Source organism: Cryptosporidium ubiquitum (genome assembly GCF_001865345.1).
Source record: "Cryptosporidium ubiquitum isolate 39726 chromosome Unknown contig_18, whole genome shotgun sequence".
NCBI classification, from domain to species: domain Eukaryota; phylum Apicomplexa; class Conoidasida; order Eucoccidiorida; family Cryptosporidiidae; genus Cryptosporidium; species Cryptosporidium ubiquitum.
The window spans coordinates 128,143-153,336 of NW_021639811.1; the positions used below are offsets into that span (position 1 = coordinate 128,143).

At 32.0% G+C, this 25,194-nt stretch overlaps 13 protein-coding genes across 13 annotated transcripts; 6 read left to right on the forward strand and 7 right to left on the reverse strand.

Moving 5' to 3' along the window:
* Window positions 1–854: 854 nt before the first annotated feature.
* cubi_03032 (rpr domain-containing protein) lies at window positions 855–1,757 on the forward strand (the record flags this gene model as incomplete). Its single annotated transcript, XM_029020045.1, has 1 exon — window positions 855–1,757. The coding sequence occupies one exon, from the start codon at window positions 855–857 to the stop codon at window positions 1,755–1,757; it is 903 nt and encodes a 300-aa protein (XP_028876046.1).
* Window positions 1,758–1,842: 85 nt separating this feature from the next.
* On the reverse strand, window positions 1,843–3,207 carry cubi_03033 (homeobox domain-containing protein; the record flags this gene model as incomplete). The annotated part of the gene is made up of 1 exon (XM_029020046.1): window positions 1,843–3,207. The coding sequence occupies one exon, from the start codon at window positions 3,205–3,207 to the stop codon at window positions 1,843–1,845; it is 1,365 nt and encodes a 454-aa protein (XP_028876047.1).
* Window positions 3,208–3,311: 104 nt separating this feature from the next.
* cubi_03034 (TRF4 5 nucletotidyl transferase) lies at window positions 3,312–4,751 on the forward strand (the record flags this gene model as incomplete). Its single annotated transcript, XM_029020047.1, has 1 exon — window positions 3,312–4,751. The coding sequence occupies one exon, from the start codon at window positions 3,312–3,314 to the stop codon at window positions 4,749–4,751; it is 1,440 nt and encodes a 479-aa protein (XP_028876048.1).
* Window positions 4,752–4,753: 2 nt separating this feature from the next.
* cubi_03035 (uncharacterized protein) lies at window positions 4,754–7,047 on the reverse strand (the record flags this gene model as incomplete). The annotated part of the gene is made up of 2 exons (XM_029020048.1): window positions 4,754–4,774; window positions 4,888–7,047. The coding sequence occupies 2 exons, from the start codon at window positions 7,045–7,047 to the stop codon at window positions 4,754–4,756; spliced, it is 2,181 nt and encodes a 726-aa protein (XP_028876049.1).
* Window positions 7,048–7,199: 152 nt separating this feature from the next.
* Window positions 7,200–8,846, reverse strand: cubi_03036 (uncharacterized protein; the record flags this gene model as incomplete). The annotated part of the gene is made up of 1 exon (XM_029020049.1): window positions 7,200–8,846. The coding sequence occupies one exon, from the start codon at window positions 8,844–8,846 to the stop codon at window positions 7,200–7,202; it is 1,647 nt and encodes a 548-aa protein (XP_028876050.1).
* A 101-nt stretch (window positions 8,847–8,947) lies between these two features.
* On the reverse strand, window positions 8,948–9,787 carry cubi_03037 (DP1 DNA binding protein; the record flags this gene model as incomplete). Its single annotated transcript, XM_029020050.1, has 1 exon — window positions 8,948–9,787. The coding sequence occupies one exon, from the start codon at window positions 9,785–9,787 to the stop codon at window positions 8,948–8,950; it is 840 nt and encodes a 279-aa protein (XP_028876051.1).
* Window positions 9,788–10,111: 324 nt separating this feature from the next.
* On the forward strand, window positions 10,112–10,822 carry cubi_03038 (proteasome subunit Alpha type 2; the record flags this gene model as incomplete). The annotated part of the gene is made up of 1 exon (XM_029020051.1): window positions 10,112–10,822. One exon carries the CDS (start codon window positions 10,112–10,114, stop codon window positions 10,820–10,822), a length of 711 nt encoding a protein of 236 aa, XP_028876052.1.
* Window positions 10,823–11,050: 228 nt separating this feature from the next.
* cubi_03039 (heat shock protein 90) lies at window positions 11,051–13,414 on the forward strand (the record flags this gene model as incomplete). Its single annotated transcript, XM_029020052.1, has 1 exon — window positions 11,051–13,414. One exon carries the CDS (start codon window positions 11,051–11,053, stop codon window positions 13,412–13,414), a length of 2,364 nt encoding a protein of 787 aa, XP_028876053.1.
* Window positions 13,415–13,486: 72 nt separating this feature from the next.
* cubi_03040 (uncharacterized protein) lies at window positions 13,487–15,859 on the reverse strand (the record flags this gene model as incomplete). The annotated part of the gene is made up of 1 exon (XM_029020053.1): window positions 13,487–15,859. The coding sequence occupies one exon, from the start codon at window positions 15,857–15,859 to the stop codon at window positions 13,487–13,489; it is 2,373 nt and encodes a 790-aa protein (XP_028876054.1).
* A 209-nt stretch (window positions 15,860–16,068) lies between these two features.
* On the forward strand, window positions 16,069–18,273 carry cubi_03041 (uncharacterized protein; the record flags this gene model as incomplete). Its single annotated transcript, XM_029020054.1, has 1 exon — window positions 16,069–18,273. The coding sequence occupies one exon, from the start codon at window positions 16,069–16,071 to the stop codon at window positions 18,271–18,273; it is 2,205 nt and encodes a 734-aa protein (XP_028876055.1).
* A 231-nt stretch (window positions 18,274–18,504) lies between these two features.
* cubi_03042 (uncharacterized protein) lies at window positions 18,505–18,957 on the forward strand (the record flags this gene model as incomplete). The annotated part of the gene is made up of 1 exon (XM_029020055.1): window positions 18,505–18,957. One exon carries the CDS (start codon window positions 18,505–18,507, stop codon window positions 18,955–18,957), a length of 453 nt encoding a protein of 150 aa, XP_028876056.1.
* A 126-nt stretch (window positions 18,958–19,083) lies between these two features.
* Window positions 19,084–21,141, reverse strand: cubi_03043 (uncharacterized protein; the record flags this gene model as incomplete). The annotated part of the gene is made up of 1 exon (XM_029020056.1): window positions 19,084–21,141. The coding sequence occupies one exon, from the start codon at window positions 21,139–21,141 to the stop codon at window positions 19,084–19,086; it is 2,058 nt and encodes a 685-aa protein (XP_028876057.1).
* Window positions 21,142–21,473: 332 nt separating this feature from the next.
* cubi_03044 (RNA polymerase beta subunit) lies at window positions 21,474–25,007 on the reverse strand (the record flags this gene model as incomplete). Its single annotated transcript, XM_029020057.1, has 1 exon — window positions 21,474–25,007. The coding sequence occupies one exon, from the start codon at window positions 25,005–25,007 to the stop codon at window positions 21,474–21,476; it is 3,534 nt and encodes a 1,177-aa protein (XP_028876058.1).
* Between the last annotated feature and the right edge of the window lie 187 nt (window positions 25,008–25,194).

Genomic DNA, 25,194 nt, shown 5'->3' on the forward strand with positions numbered 1-25,194 from the left:
TCAAATACTAATAAATCTGATTTTTCAGAAAAATGAATTATTTTTGTTAATAGTGTTATTATGTAATTGAATAATCACAAAATATTGATTTTCGACAATTTGTTGGCCATCAAATAAATTGGACAGGGAGATAATTATGGCATTAAGCTTTCATAATATAAATGATAATTACGTTTTATCAAATAATTTTATTATAGTTATATGGATCATTATTAAAGGCTATTTCTATTTGGAACTTGATTGATATTTCATATAATGCCTTGTATTCTAGTATCTAGCCGATTTGCAAAATATTCTTTAAATAATTTATAAAAAAAAATACAAGATTAATAACCGGTTTATTCAAATGGAAACATGACTATAATCTGATAATTTTCCTTTTACAGTTAACTCCACTTCATTTCTTTGAACCTATTTCAGGTAATGGAAAAATTATATCAAAACAAATTAGTTATGAATTCATGTTTTTCAGAATTCGAATATGTTCCATAGGGTTTAAAAATTTTGATTTGACTTAAATCATTTAAATGTAACTAAAAAATACCTTTTATTAAAGCAAATATATTTGTGTAATCTGAATGAATTTATTTAAGGACATTTCATTGGTTTAATAAATGTTCTGTGTAAAGAAAAATTAGATTATTTTTAACTAGATTAATTATTTTTTAAGTTAAAGTACCTGATGGCTAACATAAATGAGATGAAAAAATATTTAAATTTAATCTTGCATTTGAGATAATAAATAAATGATATTTTATTTTATCGAGCTAAATTAATTTATTCTAAAAAAGAGAAATTACTAGAATTAGAATTTAATAATTATATTGCGCCAATAAAATATCATTTCAAAAATCATGCCCTTCTTTACTTATAATGGATTTAATACTGAAGAATTTGAATCACAGTTACATTTGTTTGCTCAAAAGCTACAGACTATAAACACCCAACAAGATGTAATTTGTGCATTGTCTGAATCTATCATTTGTATCAAAGAAAATACTGTAATTTTACAACTTTATATGAGAGTTGTTGAAGAGTACAGTAGCAGAGCACCACCTGAGCATTTAATACCACTTGTCTACATATTAAATGATTTTGCTCAAAAATGTAAGTCTCAAGCACATTATACGTCTGAAGCTCTATTCAATATTTTCAACCAGATTAACTTATATCATACAGAGTATATGGCTAAGGCAAGGAGGTGTTATAATATTTGGAAAATCCGTGAAATATTCGACGCTGACACTTTGAGAAGATTAGACTGTGCATTGTTAGGGCTCACACCACCAGTTCCATCTACACTATCACACGGATATTCAAAAGAACTACAAGGGTTTAGTTCTGAATCAAATAATCGGACAAATATTAATAATTTAGCAATCTCCTTTCAAACTAATAAAGCAAACAATGATACTGAGAAAGAAGCCAAATACTTGCAAAAACAGTATAACTCAGGTAATAAAGAAGACTTAAAGTTGAAAAACGGATACTTATCGCTATGTGCAAGTGTCGATAATGTCCTTAAGGACGCCGCAAGTATAAGAGAAAAAAGGAAGATTATACAGAGCATTTGTTCAACAGCGAATAAAACAAGTAAGCTTTCTAACAACGAAAAACTACTCAAGTTAATAGAAATGGAATGGGAATTACGTTGCAATATATGCTTAAATTTGCAGGAGACTTTAAACCTGCTTGACCATTTACATTCAGAAGTCATAATAAGACTTTCTGACACAGTGGAAGCATTGCAAGGGTAGTGGAAATTATAATTTTATACACATGCATTTTCACTCTAGATTAAATTCTCAAATTGATCACAATAATTTCAACTAGATAAGCCATTCAATTGTTCAATAGTTTGGATATAGACCATTGGAAATAAATTACTGTCGCTGTCTTATCGTCTAGGCTACCTTTTTTCTCAGCCTCTTTTGTAAGCTCGCCGGCAGCTTCAATCGGAGAGGATCTTAAGTTTTTTTTAATAATCCCTACTAATTCTTCGTCACTAAAAAAATCGGTAATTCCGTCAGTTGCTAATATTAGAAATAAATCGTTGTCGAAGTCAATTTCGTGAACTGTAATTTCGGGATCTGAAATACATAATAATTGAGGTTCCTTCATATATATGTCTCCAATGCTTCTGGATGTACACAACCCAATACATTTAGCACTAATATCAAAGCTATACCTTTGCTGTTTCTTTACCAGAACTCTCCATGCGCCATTACAAAATTCAACTTTTCCTCCTGCCTTCTCGATTCTTGTTCGTTCATTAATATCGCTGAGTCTATGAATTCTTGTCAATCTTTTTGCTGAAATTGAGTTATTTTCACTTCTGTATCCAAGAATAAGTTTTGAATCTCCACAATTACCAATAACAAGTTTTAATTTGTCATCAATAGGATCCGGCCCAAAAATTATACACACTAGCGCAGTTGTGCCATCAAATACTTCATTTTTCCTTGCAATTGAAAGAAAATTATTGTTAGTTATTTCAAAGCCTTTGGTAATTCCTTTACACAAAGATTCGACTACATGCGAAGAAAAAATTTGAGTGCTATCCGTTTCATAAATACAATTTTTACCCCGATAAGATGATTCTTTATCACTGAATCGCCCCATATGCTGAGAAAAAACGGCACAAATATTTGTTAAAAGTCTTTTATGGACATATTCAACACAATTAATGCCAGCATGGCCATCAAAAAGTGCACTAAAAAAAAGTGTAATTGGGCTTTGAAATTTTGAATTAAAGAAAAATTGCTTCTTTGTAATATATCTATCTTCACACAATTCCAAATTCTTGATTGGACTTGGAATTACACTAGTTCCTGCATGAATCTCCCTTTCCAAAAATAGTGTAAATTCATCTTTATCATCTAAATTAGCAACACTAATTTCTTTGTTTGAGACTTCTTTAAGCTCAGAGTTCGTACTCATTTCAATCAATTTAAATTTCTCCTGGTCAAGTCTAAATAATCTTGATAATGAGCTACTATAGTAGACATCATTATCTTGGCTATAAAGCCATACGGAATTATCGCCAACATACCAACCACATTCTTCGTCGAGTTTATAATTTAAATCATTAAGTTCTTCGCAGGCAAATGATGAATTACTGTTCATGTTAGAATGTTTCGCGTTTAGCCCATCGTTTTTCAATGAACTTTGATACGACTTATTAGTACTGTCATAATTATTTTTCATAATACATTTTTTTTGAAATTAATATAAAAAAAGCTACCGCCAATTATTTTTAGAATCTTTTAATTAGCAAAAAATTATTAATACAAAGACCAAAGAATAGATTGATGTCTGACACTCTAAATATTAAGTTAGATGGGCCAGATGCGTATCTTCTTGAGGAAGAGGAAAATGTAAAACGTTCTGTGGTGCTGAATAATAAGCTTAGGTTTGCAATTCAATCAAGAAATAAACCAGACACATCAAAAATGGTAGAGACATCTGAATTTATTAACATCTCATCTCTAAAACGCAAAAGAAATACAAATAACGAGCAGTTTTCTAGAAATAAATTGAATTCCAATGGTGAAAAAATAGAATCTCGGAGGTTTGGTTTTCTTGGAGTTAATGACAATGATGTGCAAGACCTAAATAAAATAATGAAGTTGCCATGGGAAAAAATTCCTAGGTATTTGTATAAGTCTTCTGGAGTTGACTTATTCTTTATTCACTTAAACAATGAAATAGTGCAGCTAGTTAAGTGGTTAGAACTTACTAACTCTGAGCATATCTTAAGAACTAGGGCACTTGCAAGAATAACATTAATTTCACACTCATTATGGCCAGGATCAAAAGTACAACCTTTTGGAAGTTATTATACAGGCCTTTCATTACCAACCGGGGATTTAGATGTCTGTATTTTAAATGTGCCAGGTGACCCAAAAAGAAGACTTCGAGAATTTGCAAGCATATTGAAGGAATGGAGGCTTTGCACAGGAATCGAACTTATTCTGACAGCAAAAGTCCCTATCATTAAGTATGTGGATTCAGAGGCATGCATTTCTGTTGATATATCTCTGAATCAGGAAAGTTCAATAGACACAACTAAACATATTTCAGAATGCCTTCGAAAATTTAGCACATTGAGACCATTGTTAATTGTTATAAAGTTATTTTTAAGACAGAGAGGTCTAGATGAGACTTACCTTGGCGGCCTTGGATCTTATTCTCAATTTTGTTTAGTTTTGTCATTTTTACAGCAGCACTCATCATCTTACTCACATACTCTCTATAAGTCAACTACGCTAGGGCATTTACTATTTGATTTTTTGGAATTGTTCGGTATTGTATTTAATTATAATAGTACGGGAATTCGTTTGAAAGGAAGAGGTGAGTATTTTAATAGACAAACAACAAAGTCGGAGTCAACCTTGTTTCTGGAATCTCCCTTACCACCACATAATGACATGGGAAGGGGAGCGTTTAGATATAATGATGTCAGAGAATCATTTAGACTTGCATTTTTGGATCTAGTGGAATCTAGAGGGAGGTTCAATAAAATGTGCTCATCTTTCGAGGAATCAAAATTTAAAAGCCCAGAATATTATAGCATTATCTCTTCTATTATTTGTACAGATGATGAACTATTTCAATGTAGGTCAAGAGTTGTTGATGATTCACAGCTTTCAATAAGTGCCTATAGGAAGCCACCACATATTTCTAATGAAATTATTAAAAAAGTTAAATTAGAAATGGAAAAAATGGATGTAAATGTTAATGCTACTTGACTCTATGATAGAAACAGCCATTTCTCCCTGAAAAAGCTGTAATATTAATATTCTGCACCGGAAACATTGGGGAACAGTTTTCGCCCTGGTATATTATGGGCTTTTGATAATTAAAACTGAAATTGCTTATAGGAACGTAGCCGATCGAATTTTTAAATAAGTTATTATTAATACCAACTCCTTCATTTGACAATTTCAAACCAATGGTTTGCTTCTTCTCTGCGCAATTTTTTGAGATTTCAATAGAATCATTATGCGTAGTATCTATTTTATTCATATTACTTTTGTAGACTTTATCGTTTGTAACGCAAAAGTATTCGGATTGTCCCTCAAAGTTTATATTATTGACTTGAACCTCAGCATCTTTTTTGGAATCAAATGGTTCGTCATGTATTTCTATTTTATCCTGTACAGAATATGCATTAAAACGATTAGTTCCAATTTCAATGTTTTTATTATATGAGAAAATTGGACGTTTAGACAAAGTTTTATTCCAAAATTTGTCTTTTAAAAAATTTGATTCTGGAGATTTAATTGTATCGTGGTTGAATTCACCTGTTAAATCTTTATGTGCTTGTTGCTTATGCCTATATTCTCTTACACGTCTTCTTGCAGTATTTACTGCAAGAAGAATTTTGGAAATGGGAGTTTCAGAGTGCTTGAACTTAAAATAGTTTGGAATACTTAAGTAACTTCTAGTATGTTTTTCACCAAAACTATTTAATTTATAAGCATTAGATTTATTATTGACTCTTAAGTGTTCATTATTAATTCCAATAACCGACTTATTCAAATTGTATGATTGATTTTTTTTTCTGTAACTTGTTAATTCTTGTCCAAAGTCCAGGTTATAATTAAATGTATTAGAATTATTATCATCGATATAACTGAATTGATGTAGTTTGTTTATGTATCCAGGTGTAAAGTCTGTGCAAAAAGTATCGTTTTCATCCAAATACTCGTCCTGAGAGATATTCTTAAAACCCAAAATAGTTAGTTTTTTATTTCTTTCTGACTCCTCATACCAATCATTTAAACATTGATTAATTATACTAAAGTGTATAGGGGCTCTATCAATATATGAATCATTATTATCTATTAGTCTCGTTATATCCCCAATATGTTCAATATTGAATAATAAATCTTCATGTTTTATTATTTTTCCACATAAGTTAAATAAAACCAGTTTCAAGTCCTCAAAAGCTTGTGCTACATTATTATCTTGAAAACTCATTTTTTCGTAGCTTTCTTCGCTTTTTAACGATAAAAAGCTATTTCTGAAAAATAAGCAATAGTTATGAAATTTTTTGATCAATGGTAGTAATTTACTGTCACTTGAATAACTGGAGTAATTATTGTATTTATTCCAAGGATTAATATTTGAATTTAAAAGTGATGTAGGCTCCATGTTACACTTATCAATAAACAAATTTAATCCATTGCATTGAACATAAATTACAGATGAATAATTATTGCCGAAAATAGCTTTGGAAAGAATTTCCAGTAAATAGCTAGATGTTTTGGCGATTATTGAAATTAAATTTCTGAAAAAATAAATGGCTGAATCGTTGATATCTTCTAATTTTGTAAATTTTGAAGGGACGAATGTATTTGATTCAATGAAGTTGCATTGGTAATCTAATACATATATTTTATTATGTTTATACAATTTATCAAACATATAGAAATCCACAATATTTTTGTCATAAATTGCAGACTCAATATCAAAGATAAATAATGTGTGAAATAACTCTTTTCTAGTAACTAAATTTTCAAATTGAAGTTTTCTTGCAACATTAATCATATTTAAAAGCTGAATTGGATCATTTGCATCCACTTCCAGTACATTCAAACTCTTAACTCCATTGTCCGAAATAACATCAACTGGATTACTTAGTCCTTGAAACACATCATATATACACCCAGAGTTAGGATCTTCAGTTTTATCACTAATTAGAACGAAAGAACACTTAATTTTGTTAAAATAAATCTCATTAGATTTATATTTTTCAAAATATTGCTTAATGAGTTTTGTCTGCGTAAATAGATTGTTGACTAACTCCTCAAATAAGCACTTCTCATAATCATTTTTCTTGGTTTCTACATCTTCCGGAGGAATTTCCGTGAACTTCTTGCCATAAAGGAAATTTTCGCATGCATTTCCATTTAACCCGCAAATTAAAAAACTATTTTCTGATAATAAGGCATTTATAGCTACCGATTTAATTTGAGATTCGTTGATAGATCTTTTATCGCCAATAATCCGAATAAATTTAGACTTATTCTGTGTATTCATTTTCTGATTAATTTATTATTTTTAGTTCAAATTTAGACGGAAAATTCATGTGGTCAAAAGTGCGACAAACAAACCAGCATTTATAGAAATATTTTTTTTTTTATTTTAAATCAAATAATTAATTATCAAGACCTGATAGATGGAAATGTAATCTATTCATCATTTGTTGGCGATTGAGGCTCATTAAAAAGAAGCAATAGACTTGCCTCTTCTTTTAAATCATGTTTATTAACTTCAAAGATAGACTCAAATACGTAAGGTATATTTTCAATTAAATCAGATGCAAGCATACTTCTGAATTTTTTTTTAAAAGCAATATATGCAGAAAGCCTCACAATTAGGCATGACCCATATGCTGAACTTACTTCGGGATAGTGAAAATTATGTTCACTTTCTCTATTTTTTGTAAGGTACTTAATGTTCCAATTAAATAAAGCCGCAATAACACCTGAAAGAATATCTCCCTGCCCTGCAGACCTTTTAAATGATCCAGCAATATTACAAACAGCAACAATATCACCATTTGTTATTATATCAATTTTATCTTTTAATACAATACAAATATTTCCCAAACTCTTTGAAAGTTCAAATACCCTATTTGTGATACACAAAAATTCCTTTTCATTTATTGTAAGCTGCGAATCAATTGAAGTATTTGAATCCAATTTTTTATTAGATTTATTTGCTCTAATACAATTTTCATTTAGAATATGCTCGTAAAAACACATATTCAAAGGATTCGAAGATAATTTTGAAGTATCATTTAGCTTAACATTTTGTTTGTCTAATAAGTCTGTTTGATGAAATAAATTAATCTCCTCGCCATCATCATGTAGTTGAAGCACTGTGTCTTCATTAGTTGACGGCCATTCAGTTTTGGGAATTCGTTCGCATGGAGATAAAGACTCTGGAAACCTCTCTTCGTTAATTCCTAAAGGAAGAACCATAGGAATATTTATTGAGCAATCATTGCTTAAGTTTATCTTACTTACATGATTCTGAATTTCTATATGGCTTAATGGTACTTTTTTAGGTTCTGTATTTGAACTTAATTTTTTATTGCAATGCTTACTTGAGGAGTGCTCATTTTTACCATCTGATTCTTTATTTTTAACTGATTTTTCCAATCTATAGAACTCTGCCAAATTTGGAGTTAAAATACAATGTTTATAGCCCAATATTAATTCCGGCTGCTGGGCAACTACAAACAATCCATCAGCATCCACAATAATGGGAATAAAGAGGCATCTACATATTTTTATCAACTCTGCTGTAATGAATACAACCCCCTTTTCTCTTCCTAGGCCACACCCAATAACAATTACGTCCATTTTCTCCAGCCAAGGCCTAATTAAATCTATCGATTTTTTAGATGCTTCTTCTGTGCTTATTTCCTCAGATGAAGGAAGTAGAGGATGGACAATTAATTCCGGTGAATATGTCTTTATTGGAGTTGCAGCTTCTGGGGTACAGAAAATATGGCATAGATCCGCTCCTACTTTTAATGATGAAATTCCTGCAAAATATGGAGCACCAGTGTATTCTTTCGAACCTCCAATTATACCAATTCTCCCAAGATGCCCTTTTCTAAGATCAGATGAAAGCTGGGGAACAGTACATCTGACTAAATCGATCAATTTTCCTTGTGAGATAGGTGGGTACCAAGAGTAATCACATTTAGAATCGCATTTATTTGGAAAATTGGTACTAGCTTCATCGCTAGTAAAAATTTTGTTTGAATCCTTTGAATTACTCGCAACTATCCCTTCTTTTCTAAAGCACCTGAAAAATCCGTTCATTTAATTCGTTCTAAATATCAATATCTTATTTCAATAATAATGGGGGACAAAAATAGATTTAGCGGAAAATCTGTGGGATAAATTTGAATATAAATTAACAATTAAACGAGCTGGCTAGTATCTACTGTTGTCATTCTTATACACGCTGCTACTCTATTAATAATTTCATATTGGTCTAAGAAGTCTACGATACTGTTTACTTGAATTGCAACTTCAGATTTGTTATTCCTATAGATACAGGAAATATTAGAATCCTTCGAATTAGCTATTACAAGGGAACATGGTAAAAGCGATTTCTGCTCATTATTCATAGACTTTGTGCTTGCGTTGTGTTCTATTATTGTTTTCAAAGAAAGGTACAAATATTGTAACCTCTCATATTCGACCAGTTTTTCGCGAATATTTTGTTGAATTAATGGGAGATTATCACATGGCTGAGCATTATCAGAACACAAAATATGATTAATACTAGAAATACCTTTCCATATTATATTTTTATTACTTTTATCTAAAATTTTCGCAGAAATTAAGACATTAATAGCGTCGTAAACTCGCCTTCTAATACTTTTTTCGCTTGATTCACGGTTTTTTTGGTATATAGGATCATTTGCTGCACGTATAGAGTCAATAGGACCCAGGCATTCTATTATTAGATTGTCGGCGATGTCGGTTTGCGTGGAAATTCTCCATACCTTTAATAGAGTACAAATTCTGACAGCAACCTGCTTCAAAGTACCTTTAGCTGATGAGTAGCCAAGCATTCCCACATATGGCAGTGAATTATTTCTTATATCAGCATTATATTGATTAGAATGTACAGAATCCGTTTCTGTAGTAAGCATTTCAAACGTATAGTCAGCATTTCCGACAGTGCTTGTCGGCAAGCCATCAGTAGTACTGACCTGGTTGATATAACCGTTCAAATTTCCAGAATAGTCCATATGGAGGAAAAAAATTATTATTTTTTGAATCTATAAATCGCTTTATTGACTCAGAACTTAATAAAAAAATTTCAGCGGCAATAGTTATCTCGTATAAAATGGAGAGATAACTTTCAGATTATTTCAATAATTACAAACAGAAAATTTTCAATATCTTATTCGGTTAAATTGAAGAAATTCACGGTTTTTCAACAAAAACGCAAAATTAGGTTTATTTTATCGGAAGTAATTAATCTTAGCACAGTCAATGAACCGCCATATTACTCCCCTCACAAATGATAAAAGTTTGGAATAAAAATCCCCCAATTAGATTTATCTATTGCTATGGACTCCGATTACTCTTTTTCACTAACAACATTCAGCCCTTCTGGAAAGCTTGTTCAGATAGAATATGCCTTAAACGCAGTCAATTCTCAGGGACGACCTGCACTGGGAATTAAAGCAAGAAATGGAGTTATTATCGCTGCTGAAAAAAAAGTTGCAAGCCCGTTGGTTGAAGAACACTCAATTAGAAAAGTCGAATTAATTACTAGTGAGATAGGCTGCTGCTTTGCAGGAATGCCTGCTGATTTCAGAGTGATTCTGAAGAAAAGTAGAAAAATTGCTCAAGTTTATTACAATACGTATCGTGAGCAGATTCCAGTTTGTGAACTAGTTCGAGAAATTGCAACTGTAATGCAGGAATTTACTCAATCAGGTGGTGTAAGGCCATTTGGAGTTTCATTGTTAGTGGCAGGGTTCGATTCAATGAGAGGCCCTCAGCTATTTCAAATAGATCCCTCTGGTGCTTATTTTGGCTGGAAGGCATCTGCAGTTGGGAAGGACATGCAGAATGCAAAGTCCTTTTTAGAAAAAAGATACAACCCCGACATGGAAATCGAGGATGCATTACACACTGCCCTCCTCACATTAAAAGAGTGTTTCGAAGGAGCAATGAATGAAGATAACATTGAAGTAGGTATAATTGGAGAAGATAAAAACTTTACTATTCTAACACCACGAGAAATCAAAGACTATTTAGGCGAAGTTGAATAGGCAAAAATCTAGATTAGTATTTTAGTTAAGTGAATATATCTGTTTTTAAACTATTTATATTATCCCGATTTACTTATGATCGATATAATTTCAATTTGCTTTCTTGAGACGATGTGGGAAATTAAGGAGACGCCGTACTCCAGCTCATACGCGCCCCTCCCCCCGACAGTTCAATTTACTTTACGGTGGGTTGTCATTCCACTGAGTAAGTTATATTTGTGTAATAGTATGAGTTATTTACTGCATCTACTCGTATTATCCTGCTTGATTATCAACTTATGCTTCGGCAGTGAAACTACTGGTATCCCTTCCGGGGCTACATTCGATGAATCACAACTTGGAGACTTGACAAATATTGATTTATCTTCTATTGGAGGTGATGGTGCTTCATTTGGTGATTCAGAACCTGTTGTTGACAAAGACACACCAGCTCCCTTGCCAGAGTTGACTAGCGATGATGAGGTTACTATTCAAAAAACAAGCGAGAGCTACGAGTTCCAAACTGAGGTATCAAGACTTTTAGATATTATTATTAATTCGCTTTACTCTCAGAAAGATGTTTTTCTTAGAGAACTACTTTCTAATTCTGCAGATGCACTGGAGAAGGCCAGATTCATTTCTGTTACGGATGATTCATTTTTAGGTGAACAACAAGAACTCGAAATTCGTGTGTCATTTAACAATGACAAACGTACTATAACTATTTCTGATACTGGTATCGGTATGACACGTCATGATTTAGTCACAAACCTTGGTACAGTTGCTAAGTCTGGTACTGCAAATTTCCTCGAGTCATTAGCTAAAGGTGGAGACTTAAATTTGATTGGCCAATTTGGCGTTGGTTTTTATGCATCTTATCTTGTTTCTGATCGTGTGACTGTAATTTCAAAAAACAATGAAGATGAACAATATGTTTGGGAATCAAGTGCCGATGGTTCATTTAGAGTTAGCCTAGACCCAAGGGGAAATACAATTAAAAGAGGAACCACGATAATCCTTTCACTAAAGGAAGATGCTACTGAATTCATGAATTTTTCTAAATTGAAAGACTTGGCTCTTAAATATTCACAGTTTATCAACTTCCCAATTTATATTTATAATCCTGAGGGATCAAATAAGTCAGAAAAGGATGAATCCGGAGAGAAGAGTGAATCTAAGGGCAGATGGGAACAGGTTAATGTTGAAAAGGCGATATGGTTGAGGCCTAGAGAGGAGATTACTAAGGAAGAGTACAACGGGTTCTACAAAAGTATTACCCATGACTACTCTGAACCGCTTAGATATCTCCACTTTTCTGCTGAGGGTGAAATAGAGTTCAAGTCACTGTTGTTCATTCCCTCCCATCCTCCATTTGATATGTTTGATACTTATATGGGGAAGAGCGGAAATATAAAGTTTTATGTTCGAAGAGTTCTAATTACTGATAAGATTGAAGACCTGCTCCCAAAATATTTGAATTTTATTAAGGGTGTTGTTGATAGTGACGACATTAGTTTGAATGTGGCAAGAGAGCATGTCCAGCAAAGTAGGATAATCAAGGTAATTAGTAAGAAAATCGTTAGGAAGGTTCTTGAAATGATAAAACAAATTCAAACAGAACAACTCAATGCGGAGAAAGAGGAAGCAAATAAACCTGATGAGGAGAAAAATAAGGATTCTGCTCTGAAAGCGTATGATAAGTTTTATGACATGTTCCACAAAAATTTAAAACTTGGTTGCTATGAAGATGATTCAAATCGTTCTAAGATTGTGAAACTTCTCAAGTTCCACACCTCAAAGAGTGGAGACAACACTGTGTTTTTATCTAAGTATATAGAGGGAATGAAGCCTGAACAAAAGAATATCTTTTATATATCAGGTGAATCCCCATCGGCGCTTTTAAAAAATCCATTGGTTTCTCTTTATCTAAAGCACGATATTGAGGTATTGTTCTTAACTGAAGGCGTTGATGAGCCATGCATTTCCAGAATTCCAGAATTGGAAGGATTTAAGTTTACAAGCATTGAAAAAGGCGATACTCGTCCGTTCGAAGAAACTGAGGAAGAAAAAAATATGCACAAAAGATTGACAAAGTTTTACGAGCCATTACTTAAGTTCGTAAAGGATGAGTTCCCAGGTGAATTTTTGAAAGTAGAAGTTTCTAAGCGTTTAGTAAGTGATCCAGCCGTAATTACTTCTGGCCCATGGGGACAATCTGCATACATGCAAAAGATCCAGAAAGCCCAAACATTTTCAAATAAAGCAGATTATAAGAACAAACATATGGAAATTAATCCTAATCATGCTTTGATCAAGAAACTTAATGACTTAGTTGTCTCGAAAAGTAATGCTGAAGCTAAAGCACTCGCCCTTAAAATTATTCAGCTCTCCACAATCGCTTCCGGATTTGACCTAGAGAATCCCAGCGAATTTGCGTCCGGAATGTTCAAAGTCATATTGCAGAGCTCAGGAATAGACGAGAAAGATATTATTAGTTCTGTTGAACTACCTGAAGAAGTGAATGAAGAAGACACAACAGGCTCTGATCAACAAGAAGAGGGGTTCAACGATGAGGAAGACGAGAAGAGCGGAAAAAATCACGATGAACTCTAGCTAATCGGAAAGTCTCAAATAACTTAGCTCTTAGGCTCCTAATTGTTCCAAATCACTTCTAATCGTTTGAGTCTAGTTGTTACCAGGCATTAATGTTAACAATAAAGAGTGACTACCTGAAATTACGGGGGAAGGGACGGTTTGGGGTAGGCTATGTTCCTGCTGAATCTGATGATGAATGAATGGGTTTGGCGGGTCGTTTCTGATAGGGAAGTAGTGGTGATTCCTAAAGGAGGAAAGCAGTTTGCCCCCAGATGAATATCCCGTTCCACTATTCAAGATTCTTCCGCTCCTTATTTCGTTAGATTTACAATACCTTCCCTCTGTATCCGAGTTATTCTCAAGTTCCTTCATCAGATTCAGTATTATCTGTTTCTCATTTATATCTTTAGTTAGGTCAAATGCAATGTTTAAATGTCTTAATGCTTTATCCTTCCTGCCCAATTGCGAAAAAGTCTTCCCTAAATACAGATGAATGTTTGGTTCGTTCGACGCAAGGCGATGAGCGGCTGTCAACATCGTCAACGCTTCTTCATATCTTTCTAGTTCCAACAAAACAATGCCAGCATGGTACTTTAACCACGGATTCCTTTGGTCCTTAAGAATTCCTTTTTGAAAAGTATTGTAGGCAGAGAGAAAATCGTGAGTTGTTAGATAACAAAGACCAAGGTAATGTATTAGTGTAGAATTATTGGGAACAACCTTAAGTGCCATATTGAAGTGATTCTTTGCCTGGTAATACTCCTCTCTTTTAAACCATACATAGCCAATTCCCCAATGAGCTCTATGACATCTTGGATCAATTTTTAAGGCCTTTTGGTACATTTGAATTGCTTCGTCGTATTTCTCAATAATTGAAAGTTCGTGCCCAATCAATGTGTAAGCATAAACATATCGATTATCATACTGGATCGCTCTTTTAAAGCACTTAATTGAACTTTCATATTCTTTATGTAAAGAAAAGCAATTTCCGACCACAATCCAAAGTTGAGGGATATTTTTCTCAACAATTTTCAAAATTAAGTTTGATAGATTGATTAAATCAATGCTCCTAGATAGTTGCCATAAACATGAACTATAAATATCGAGGCACTTAATCCACAGATTATAATTGGTTTCATAGTCTATACATTTGCAAATGTTTATACACTCTTGCCACTGATTTGATTCAAAAAGTGCCTTTACATGTAACTCCCTCACATATCCCATTTCTGAAATATTATCTGGAATATTATCAATAGTTTTAAGAAAATTATGGCAAAGATACCATTCCATTTGATGTGTGAGTTTTGACAATAACTGGATCATTGAAATTAGTGAATGAAAACGTGAATCGTAAAGTTTAACGTTTTCGTCTGCATTCTCAATGTTAATAATGGAATTTTTATTATTAATATTACTAAAATTAGATTTATATTTATAACTGGCAGTATTCTCATTTTCAAGTTCATGATAAGGCCATTTTGGGCCAGAGTAAGAATCTATTCCAGAATTTTCAAGCCACTTAGTGAACGCCTGATATCTTAGTTTATGTCTTTTCTGAAGAGCATCGCCAACATTATAAAAGAAATCAGAGACATTCAGTACATATAACTCTTCTGAATCTGACTTATCTGATATAGATATCAGAAGATTTCCATCTTGAATGTTTTTTATTTGCCAACATTCAGCTTCATTCTTGTATACTGTTGATATTACCAAAGCATCGCTGTTTGTACCCACGTATTCTAAATGCTTTTCACCCCAATTATTCAAGCAACAACATATTTTAACTAGTTCATGAGGATATTGGCATGATAAGCTTGCTAATCTTTGAAAAGACTTCCACAGAACTGGGTTCCAATCAAGTGCAATCGCATAACAATATAATGCAGAAACCTTTGCATCGAGTTCCTCAAGAATGTTTCCCCACAAATATAGCCCTGCGGAATCTCCAGGAATCTTTAATTCTCCAGTATGAATATATTTTATCAACATTGTGGGATTCATGCAAATTGTTGAAAAGATAGAAGACAATGATTTTTTTTTCTCATTTGTAACAGGCGTACCTTTCCAGGATTTTGGCGAAACTGACGGTGAAATTAAGCAATTATCGGCAAGTTCGGTTAGTGGTTTTGAGCAAATCTTAAGAATCATGCGTTCTGCCTCATCGAGCCTTCCCATTAAATAACAGCATTTAATCGTCAAATAATCACCATATGAATTTACTTCACCATCTATTAAATCCTCATTGGAACCCAATCTTGATTTTGTTTTGTCACCTTCTGACCTCAAATAATTAAAAGCTTCCTGTAAATTCAAATCTTTTACAAGAAATCTAGATATTTGAATTCTTGCTTCTTTACTTTCTAATAATTTGTCAATCACTTCGGCCCAAAACCTAACATTATCATATAACTGCCATTTATCTAAGTAATTTAGAATGGACAACAACTCATCCTCCATTTGTGGTTTACAAATAAATTTTGATTTTACTACCTTCAACTTATTCTGCTTTTCCACTTATACGTTATTGATTTTTGCTAGCATGGTTAACCCCCACACTCAATACACATTATTGCGGCACAAAAAAAATACTATATTCTCCTGCATAAATGTTAATATTTGACGAAAATAGAGAATAAATTTTTAAACAATTCCCGAATTCTAACAGAATGAAGGAGATTGATCAAAATATCAAGAATTACGTTTCTACTTACCATAGGACTTCCGGATTGTCAAAATTCCCAAATGAACAGGAAAATAATGTCAAAAATAAGTCATTTGCACCTATTCAGATAACCGTTGAACAAATTCTAAAAGAGACATATTCTGGATCTGCAAACAATATAGGAGGAAATAACAGCTTATCTAGACTGTACAACTCATTTGATTTTAGAGATATTGACGAGCTAGAAGACTATAGAATTAGGAAGAGGAAGGAATTTGAGGACAGTATTAGAAGAAAACGATGGAAAATTAGTTTGTATCTTTCTTATGCTAAATGGGAATCACTACAAAATAATATACCTAATTCTAGATCCATTTTTGAGAGAGGAATTCTCGTAAATTATGAAAACGCACGAATTTGGAGAGAATATATTAAACTTGAAATTACAAACGGCAATATCAACAATGCCAGGAATCTATTTGAGCGAGTAACTCACCTGCTACCTAGAATTGATGAATTCTGGATCAAGTATATTCAGATGGAGCTTATTCTTAAAAATTACATTAATGTGAGACATATTTATAAAAAATGGATTATCTGGAAACCGGCTCCTAGTGTTTATATTCAATATTCTAAATTTGAAGAGGAATGTGGAGAAATCGAATCAGCTAGACAAATAATGAAAGAACTCGTGTTTTCATATCCAGATGAGAGAAACTTTTTCCTATATATTAAGTTTGAACAGAAGTACAATAATCTTCTGTCGGCAGAACAAATTATTAATATGTTAATTGATTTTCTGAATGAAATAAAAGGTACAAAAATTACTCATCTGTTTTTTTCATATATTTCAGATATATTCATCAAAGAGAAGAAAATTGATGAAGCTATCAAACTTTGTAATGAAGGAATCAAAATATTAAAAGATGAACAATGTATCCAAAGCGTTAAAGACAAGCTTTTTCAGTTGTTTAAAATTGGAATCGATGAAAGACCTGAGAATACAGAGTGGATAAATCATAAATTACAGTATTATCGTAATAGATTATTTCTTAACCCGCAAGACTTCGACTTACTATTTGACTACACAATGTTTATTATTCAATACTTGGAATTAGATTCAGTGTTACAAGAATATGAAAATGTTATTTTTAATTATAATATCAATGATATTCTAAACTGGGAAAAATATTTATATTCTTGTTTATTATTCACATATTTTTTTGAGATTAATCAAGAGATTAATAGTTCAAACATTAACAAAATGTATAATTATTTCATTCACTTAATTAAAAATAACCAAATTTCTGAAGTAAACGGTAATGAATCGGGAATCAAATCTTCTGAATTAATTAGCACTACAGGTATTGAACAGAACAGTATACTGTCTAAAATATTTATATACTTTTCAAATCATCAATTACGTAATGGTAACTTGAATACGGCAAGAAAAATATTAGGTATTGGATTAGGTAGAACCCCATGTACGAAGCTGTTTGATCATTATATTGATATCGAATTTAAATTGGGAAACTTTGATCGCTGTAGAGTTTTATTTACTAAATACATAGAATATGATCCCATTTCTACTGATGCATGGATTAAATATATGCGGTTTGAATATAATCTTCATGAGATAAAAAGAGTTATTAGTATTGCAGAAGCTGCAATTTCCATGCCGGAACTGGACTCTCCGGAAATTGTTTGGCAATACTATATCGAAATAATGATTAATGAAAAAAATATTGAATCTGCAGATAATATTTATAAACGCTTATTAGAAAAGACTCAGCATATACAAGTTATAATCAATTATTCTACATTCATTATCTCAAAATTACATGACAACGAACTAAACCGGAAATTTATTTTAGGAATATTAAATAAATATAAGGATAGACAAATGGACTACCAAAGATCAATTTTACTTAAGTATTGGCTTGCTCTTGAAGAGAGCCTTGCTTTAAAAAATTTAGATTGTGAAAGTAAGTTTTGGGTAGAAATTGTTAATAAATTGCTTCCAAGAACTGTAGTAGATATTAATTTAAAAAAAAAAACATATGTTTTTAAAGAAGAAAATTATGACTTTACCCAATTGACTTCTATAGATAAAAATAATGAACTAAAAACTCCATCAACAAATAAAGATGATCAAGCACCATCGTCACTAATTGATGCAGCAAAACAATGGAAGAAAGCTAAAATATAAGTGTTATTGTGCTTTTGTCTGTTGTCTTATTACAAATAGTTTTGTTTTTTTTTAATGCATTATCTTTATTTATAACTCCTAATAAAAGATATTCACCTATAAATTTAAATATATATATCTATGTTTTTATTTATTTAAACGAAGTGTTAAATGTGAAAATGAGAATGTTAATAATTTACACCAAATAGAAAATTATGCGCCTGAACAAATTACATAATATTTTTTTAATTAATGGTAAATATTAATGAATTGAACTTGCTGAGTGTAGAATTCAATGCAGTATCAGCAATAAACAATTTGGAAAGTGTATTCTTACCAAAGCACACTCAATCATTAGATAATATCAGCAAAGCAGCGTTATTACTTCCTTTTACGATTCAAAAAGAATTAAAGTTATTCGATAAATGTAGCATATCATCGGAAAATATTGATAATACAAACTTAGATAAAAATGAAATTTCAGCAGAAAGGCAACTTAATGCAATTAGAAATATTGAATATAAATTAAATTTAAAAAAAAAATTTTCTGACAAAAAGAAGAGGCTAAATTACGTTTCAAACATATTAACGGATAAATTTTCTATTCAGAACAGGTTTTTTTTCAATACCAAAAAAAAGGAAAAAAATAAATTCTACGATTATTTGAATGGAGAAGAGGTAAGTATTTCAAATCATTTATTTTAAATTTATTCTTCCTTAGTTTTTCGGCAAAATAGATTGTAGAGATAAAAAACACGTGATTATAAAGAATGTATCAAATGAAAATGGGTTATATAAATGGAAAATATATTCTTTGAAAAATATTAAAATCTAATTGAATCTTTCTAGTAATACCTTAGTTTTGTTATTGAATACATTTAGTCGTTTAATACTTTGGAAATTTTCCCAAATATACTTGGGCAAATCAATTGAAGTATTATTGAAGTTGATTAACTCAACATAGCTTGGGGCCCTAACCAATTTCAATAAGAAAATGATGTCATCATCATTTGCATAATCATTTTCTGATAAACTGATTTCTATTATATTAGAAAAAAAACTTTGAAATTTTGAATTGTTTTCTATTATATATTTTTTTGAAAACCCCCTGAAATTTCTAATTTTTAATTTCGAAAGTTGAAATTTGCATGATGAAAAAAGTGAATCTAAGTTTTCGTCTGAAATGCCAATTTTAGGATTCATTATAATACTTAGTTCTTTTACTTTTAATAGTGAATCTTCATTTGAAATACAATAAATTATTGATGAATGGTGATATTCCGACTCAATATTTGAAATGTCTAATGAAAGAGAATTTAGATTAATACAATTTTTGCAAATTTTATCAAAGGAACTAATACAAAAATCATCATTTTCAAAAATGCTGATACTCAAATTCTTAAGATTTGCACAGAGCATTCCAATATGTTCCAAAACATCGCTCGTAGTAACATTCTTTAGTCCTTCCAATTCAAGATCAACTAGAGTTTCAGAATTGTATTTGATTAATAAGCACATAGACAAAGGAGTAAGTCCACCCCCAACAAGTTTAGTTTTAATATTTGCATGATCTATCAATTTTGTTATACATTCTTCTAGTATTTCATCTTGTAAAATATTTGTTCGAGATTCATAGAAGCAATTTTGCTGTGACTGAGTATTATTCGATTTTGGAATCAAACTTAATTCATCAGATGAAGAATTAAATTGATTATCTAAATTTAATTTGGGAATTTTTTTTTTGTAAACGTCAAGCATCTCAGTAAAATGATCATCTGTTTCAAAAAAATTCCCCAAGTTTGTATTTTGACTTAATTTGAGAGTTTTTAATTTTTTTACATTATTTTTAGAATATCTCAATGCAAGATATTTAAGCGATCTGGATGTTAATGTTGGGCACCATGAGATGTCCAAATGTTCAAGTTCTTTCAAATTTTCTCCTAAATAATAAAAAGATTTATCAGAAATATTTGCACAGCTCTTTAAAGATAAATTAACCAATTTCACAAGTTTTGATGATATCTTAATAAATATTTCATCATTCACATTAACACTATAATTTAAGTTGAGAAATTTGAGATTCTCCATAGATGAAATAACCTTATCGAGCGTAGAGCTTGATAAATTTGACCTTGACATTGATATTTTCTCAATATTCGTGCTCGTAATACAATTAAATTGGTAGTAATTATCACTAATCCCATCACATGATGAAATATCTAGCTCCTTTAAATTTGTACAACATTGAATTACATCTTCAAGTGTTGAAATGGTTATATTCCTACAATGAGAAATATTCAATACCTCTAAATCCCTTGTTCGTTTAATAATGCTTTGTAAATCAATTATTTGAGAACAACCTTCAAAATTTAATACCCTCAAATTAGTCATACAAGATCCAATCGGCGAAAATAACTCTGTGTTAAAAGCAGAGTCAGTTACTAATTTGCATCCACAAATATTCAGTTCTTTTAACTTTTTGCAATTTGAAATAATGCATTTGATTACTCTATTATTTACCTGATAACAGTTACTTAAATCAACAATCTCTAAATTTGGGCTATTAAAAAAAAAATAGTTGAATGAGCTAGCTTTTACTCCATTACAAAATGGAATCCTTAGTGTTTTCCTGTTTGGACCACTTATTCCATATAAAAATGATTCTGTAATTCTTATTCCAACATTTTTTAAAAACATATAGAGTTGGCAAATATAATCATCTGAGCATTCTCGAATATCCGATGTTACCAACTTTCCCTTTTTTAAGGGTAAGTTATGAAAATCAACATTTGGAAGAATGTTATCACTTATTACTCCATAGTGTTTAATTTTTTGTGTCATTAAAGTAGCAGATAGATAATGTTTTTGCGGTCTCAAAAAATTTTGCATATTTTTCCTTTATTTTACCAAATTAAATTATGTTTACTTTTCCAAAAAATAATTTAGTCAAACTAATATCACAATAAATCAAAGCGATAATCATTCTATTGAAATTCGTTTAAAAGAATAAATAAAATAACTAAATCGGTAAAATTTTTAAAATTATCTTTGTTTTAAGAACAAGTATTTACTAAATATGTGAAATGTAATATAAATGAATTTTAATATATAATAATATTATTTCTAGAAATTTGCATAATATTAAATTTAATATTAAATAGATCGCTCAAAATAAAAAATTTGTATAAATAAATGAAGGAATCCAATTTGCATTGTTCTAATTATGCAGTTTGTAAGTGTAAACGAGGATAAATTGACATCGCCATTAACTCTTGAAGTAGTAGTTTACATGCATAAGGGAGGCAAATCTGGCTAATTTGGGACTTGTTGTTGCACGCATTGCATTCAAAATGTTGCTTCCCCAGATCTGCAATGCAAATAAGACCACACATTTCACAAATATGTACTCTATAAGCATCGCACTGATCAAAAAGTCTTTCTTTCAACATTTTTGCTGAACCATGAGATATCATACAATCACGCTCCATTTCTCCAAACCTAAGTCCACCTTCTCTTGCCCTTCCTTCTCTTGGTTGTCTCGTTAACATTGTTACAGCTCCTCTAGCTCTAGCATGAATTTTGTCATCAACCATATGTTTTAATCTCTGATAATAAGTTGGTCCAATAAATATTCTCGACTCTAATCTCTTTCCCGTGTGGCCATTGTACATTACTTCATTTCCATTTTTTTGAAATCCAGAACTATGCAAACGGTTAGATATCTCTTCAACTGTAATTTTTGTAAAAGGAGTCGCATCACCTTCCAATCCTTGAATTGCACATGCTTTACCAAGAAGACATTCAATTAAATGGCCAATCGTCATACGTGAAGGAATAGCATGAGGATTCATAATAATATCCGGAATAATCCCATCTTGAGTAAAAGGCATATCCTCAGTTCTGTATGTTATACCAATTGTACCCTTTTGGCCATGTCTAGATGCAAATTTATCTCCGACGTGAGGTATTCTAATTGTCCTAACTTTAACTTTTGTAAATTTAACTCCCTTGCTATTTGTGCTTAATAAAACTTCGTCCACAACGCCATGTTCGGATGTTCGAATTCCAACTGAACAATCTCTTTTTGTAAGTTTTTGAATACGAGTGTCACGGTCCTCTGGGTTTATGGGCCCTACTTTTCCAATAATAATATCATCACCTAAAACTCGATTTCCTGGTTCAATTAAACCATCAAGATCCAAATTTCCATAATTGCCAAATCTCAAACCACTTACTTCTTCGGGGTTTGGAAGTTCAAACGCTTCAATTAAGTTGCTTCCAACTTGTTTCTCTTCTGAAACATATGTTCTAAAAAATACAGATCTAAATAGTCCTCTGTCTATAGAAGATTGATTCATTATTAAACTATCTTCTTGATTGTATCCCGAATAACACATAATCCCAACAATACAATTAATTCCAGCAGGTAACTCACGGAATCTCATGTATGTCATAGCACGTGTTGTAACTAAAGGTTTTTGTGGATAGTAAAGAACATAACCCAAAGTATCCATTCTTACATTGTAATTACTCGTATAAACTCCCATAGCTTGCTTACCCATAGCACTTTGGTAAACATTTCTCGGACTTTGATTATGATCTGGGAAAGGAATGATACTTGCACAGACCCCCAAAATTAGTGATGGGTGAATTTCGCAGTGAGTATATGTACTGCAATAACCTCTATCAATTCTTAAATCGTTAATAAACATCGCAATCATTGACGTTTCTTCTTCCTCACAGTCTATGTATTCAATAATCCCTGTATTTACGAGGTCATCCCATGTATAGTCATGTTTTTCATCCTCCATCTTCTCATCAAACCCTGAATTCTCGTTTAGTAATGAATTAATATGAGACTTTTTTATTTTTAGATCTCCGTCTTCGCCGACAATATATAAAGGACGCATCGAACGCCCTGAATCTGTAAACAGCTTAACCTCTCTGTTAACAACATCTAGTACAATAGAAGTTTCATATGGTATTTCGCCACTTCTTCTAATCATTCTTAAATTTGAAATAGAATCTTCGGAGTCATCGAAACAGCCTACCCAATTCCCATTTAAAAATACCTTAATTTTTCTTTTTATTCCCTCAGGGGGAATTTCATCAATAGAGTCCATACCCCACTCATCTAAGAATGTTCTGATTGCATAAGGCCTATATCCAACTGAAATTTCGCACATTAGTGCCAAATTCTTTACAAGCCCTACTGAATGCCCCTCTGGAGTTTCTGCAGGGCAAATCATACCCCAATGGGTATTGTGAAGTTGCCGAGGTTTTGCGAACTTTCCTTCGCGTCCCAATGGCGTGTTCAAACGTCTTAAATAAGAAAGTGCAGATGTAAAAGTAAGGCGACTTAATACTTGAGAAACCCCCGTTCTGATGATTTTTCCATCCTTATCCTTTCCCCAATTTCCAGTTGCGAATTGATACTGAATGGTTTGTGTAATATATGATGCAGAACGGATTACCCCTGCGACATCAAACTCTTTTCCATTATCAATGTTCCTTTGAAGAAGTCTACGAACATCTTTCATCATTTTCCTAAAACATTGCCCAAAAGATGCAGCAACCAATGGCCCTGCCAAATCTAAACGTTTTTTTCCAAAATGATCACGGTCATCCTCTGGGACACGCCCAAGTGCTCCCAAACATAGCTTGTGAACCATATACCCGATGAAATATGCCTTACGTGATTCACTACCACTTGTTACACCAACATGAGGAAGAAGCTCTTTTTCAAAAAGTTCTTTCGCATATTGGATACGTTTCTCTCTAGCAGCCCCAACGGTAGGTCCTCTCTTACCAATAAAATCTAAACAAACATCTTGGCTAAAGAATTCAAAAGTCTCTTCTAGTGAAGGCCTTAATAACGCGAGCATTTGAGTATCATTAAAATCATAAACACACCTGGAAAGAATATCCTTATCTGATAAAACCCCAAGAGCTCTAAACAATATTGCGATTGGAATATCTGTTCTGATATATGGTAAAGTTGCAACAATCTGGCCCTGGTTTCCATCTGATCCTCTAAGTTTCACAGAAAATCCCGAAGTAGCTTGCATGCCCTCCCTATTGCTTCTTATTTCGGCAATCCATGTATATTTTGAAGGTTGATTTTTTTGAAATAAATACACAAAATTATTTGCCATTCTTTCTTGTCCCACTAATACTTTCTCCATTCCATTAATGATAAAATATCCACCTTGATCATATACACATTCTCCCGCACTCTGAAGCTCTCGCTCACTAATGTTATGTGTCCAACAGTATTCTGAACGAAGCATTATTGGTATTTTTGCAAGTGGTAGCCTGGAGTAAACCGTCTCATGAACTAAAGTCTCAGAGCCATCGTCTTCAACTCTGTAAACTTTCTGTTCTGCATCAACAAATACAGGGCTAGAATATGTCAGATTTCTAAGACGTGCCTCATTTGGCCACAAACCCCTGGCTACTCCTTCCCTCTCCTCGACTGATGGCCTACTTAGAGAAAGCTGACCAAATTTAAGGACATATCGTACTTTTGTATCTATCTGTTCATCAGGTCTATATTGTGATTGAGGAGTAATAATTATTGGTGGATGTTCATCAACTATTTCCTGTAGCTTGTACATAATAAAGTCATTAAAGCTTTCTAACTGTTGGTTTACTAATCCTCTATCACGGAAATACGTACCAATTAATGCCCAAGAATCCTCCTGTTGAATTTCATCATTTTTTTGTTCTGGAGCCATTTCAAATCTATTTTGCATATCAATATCATGTAAAACTTTGTTTCCAGTAACTCCACAACAGTAAAATACGTTATTAAATTCTGAACTTTAGTTATAGGTTTTATTCCCAATTACTTCGTTTGTCATCCAATGCGCAATGACTTTAATAAATAGCGCCAATTTTTTTTTATTTCAATTGTTTTCAATATTGATATTTTTGCTAAAA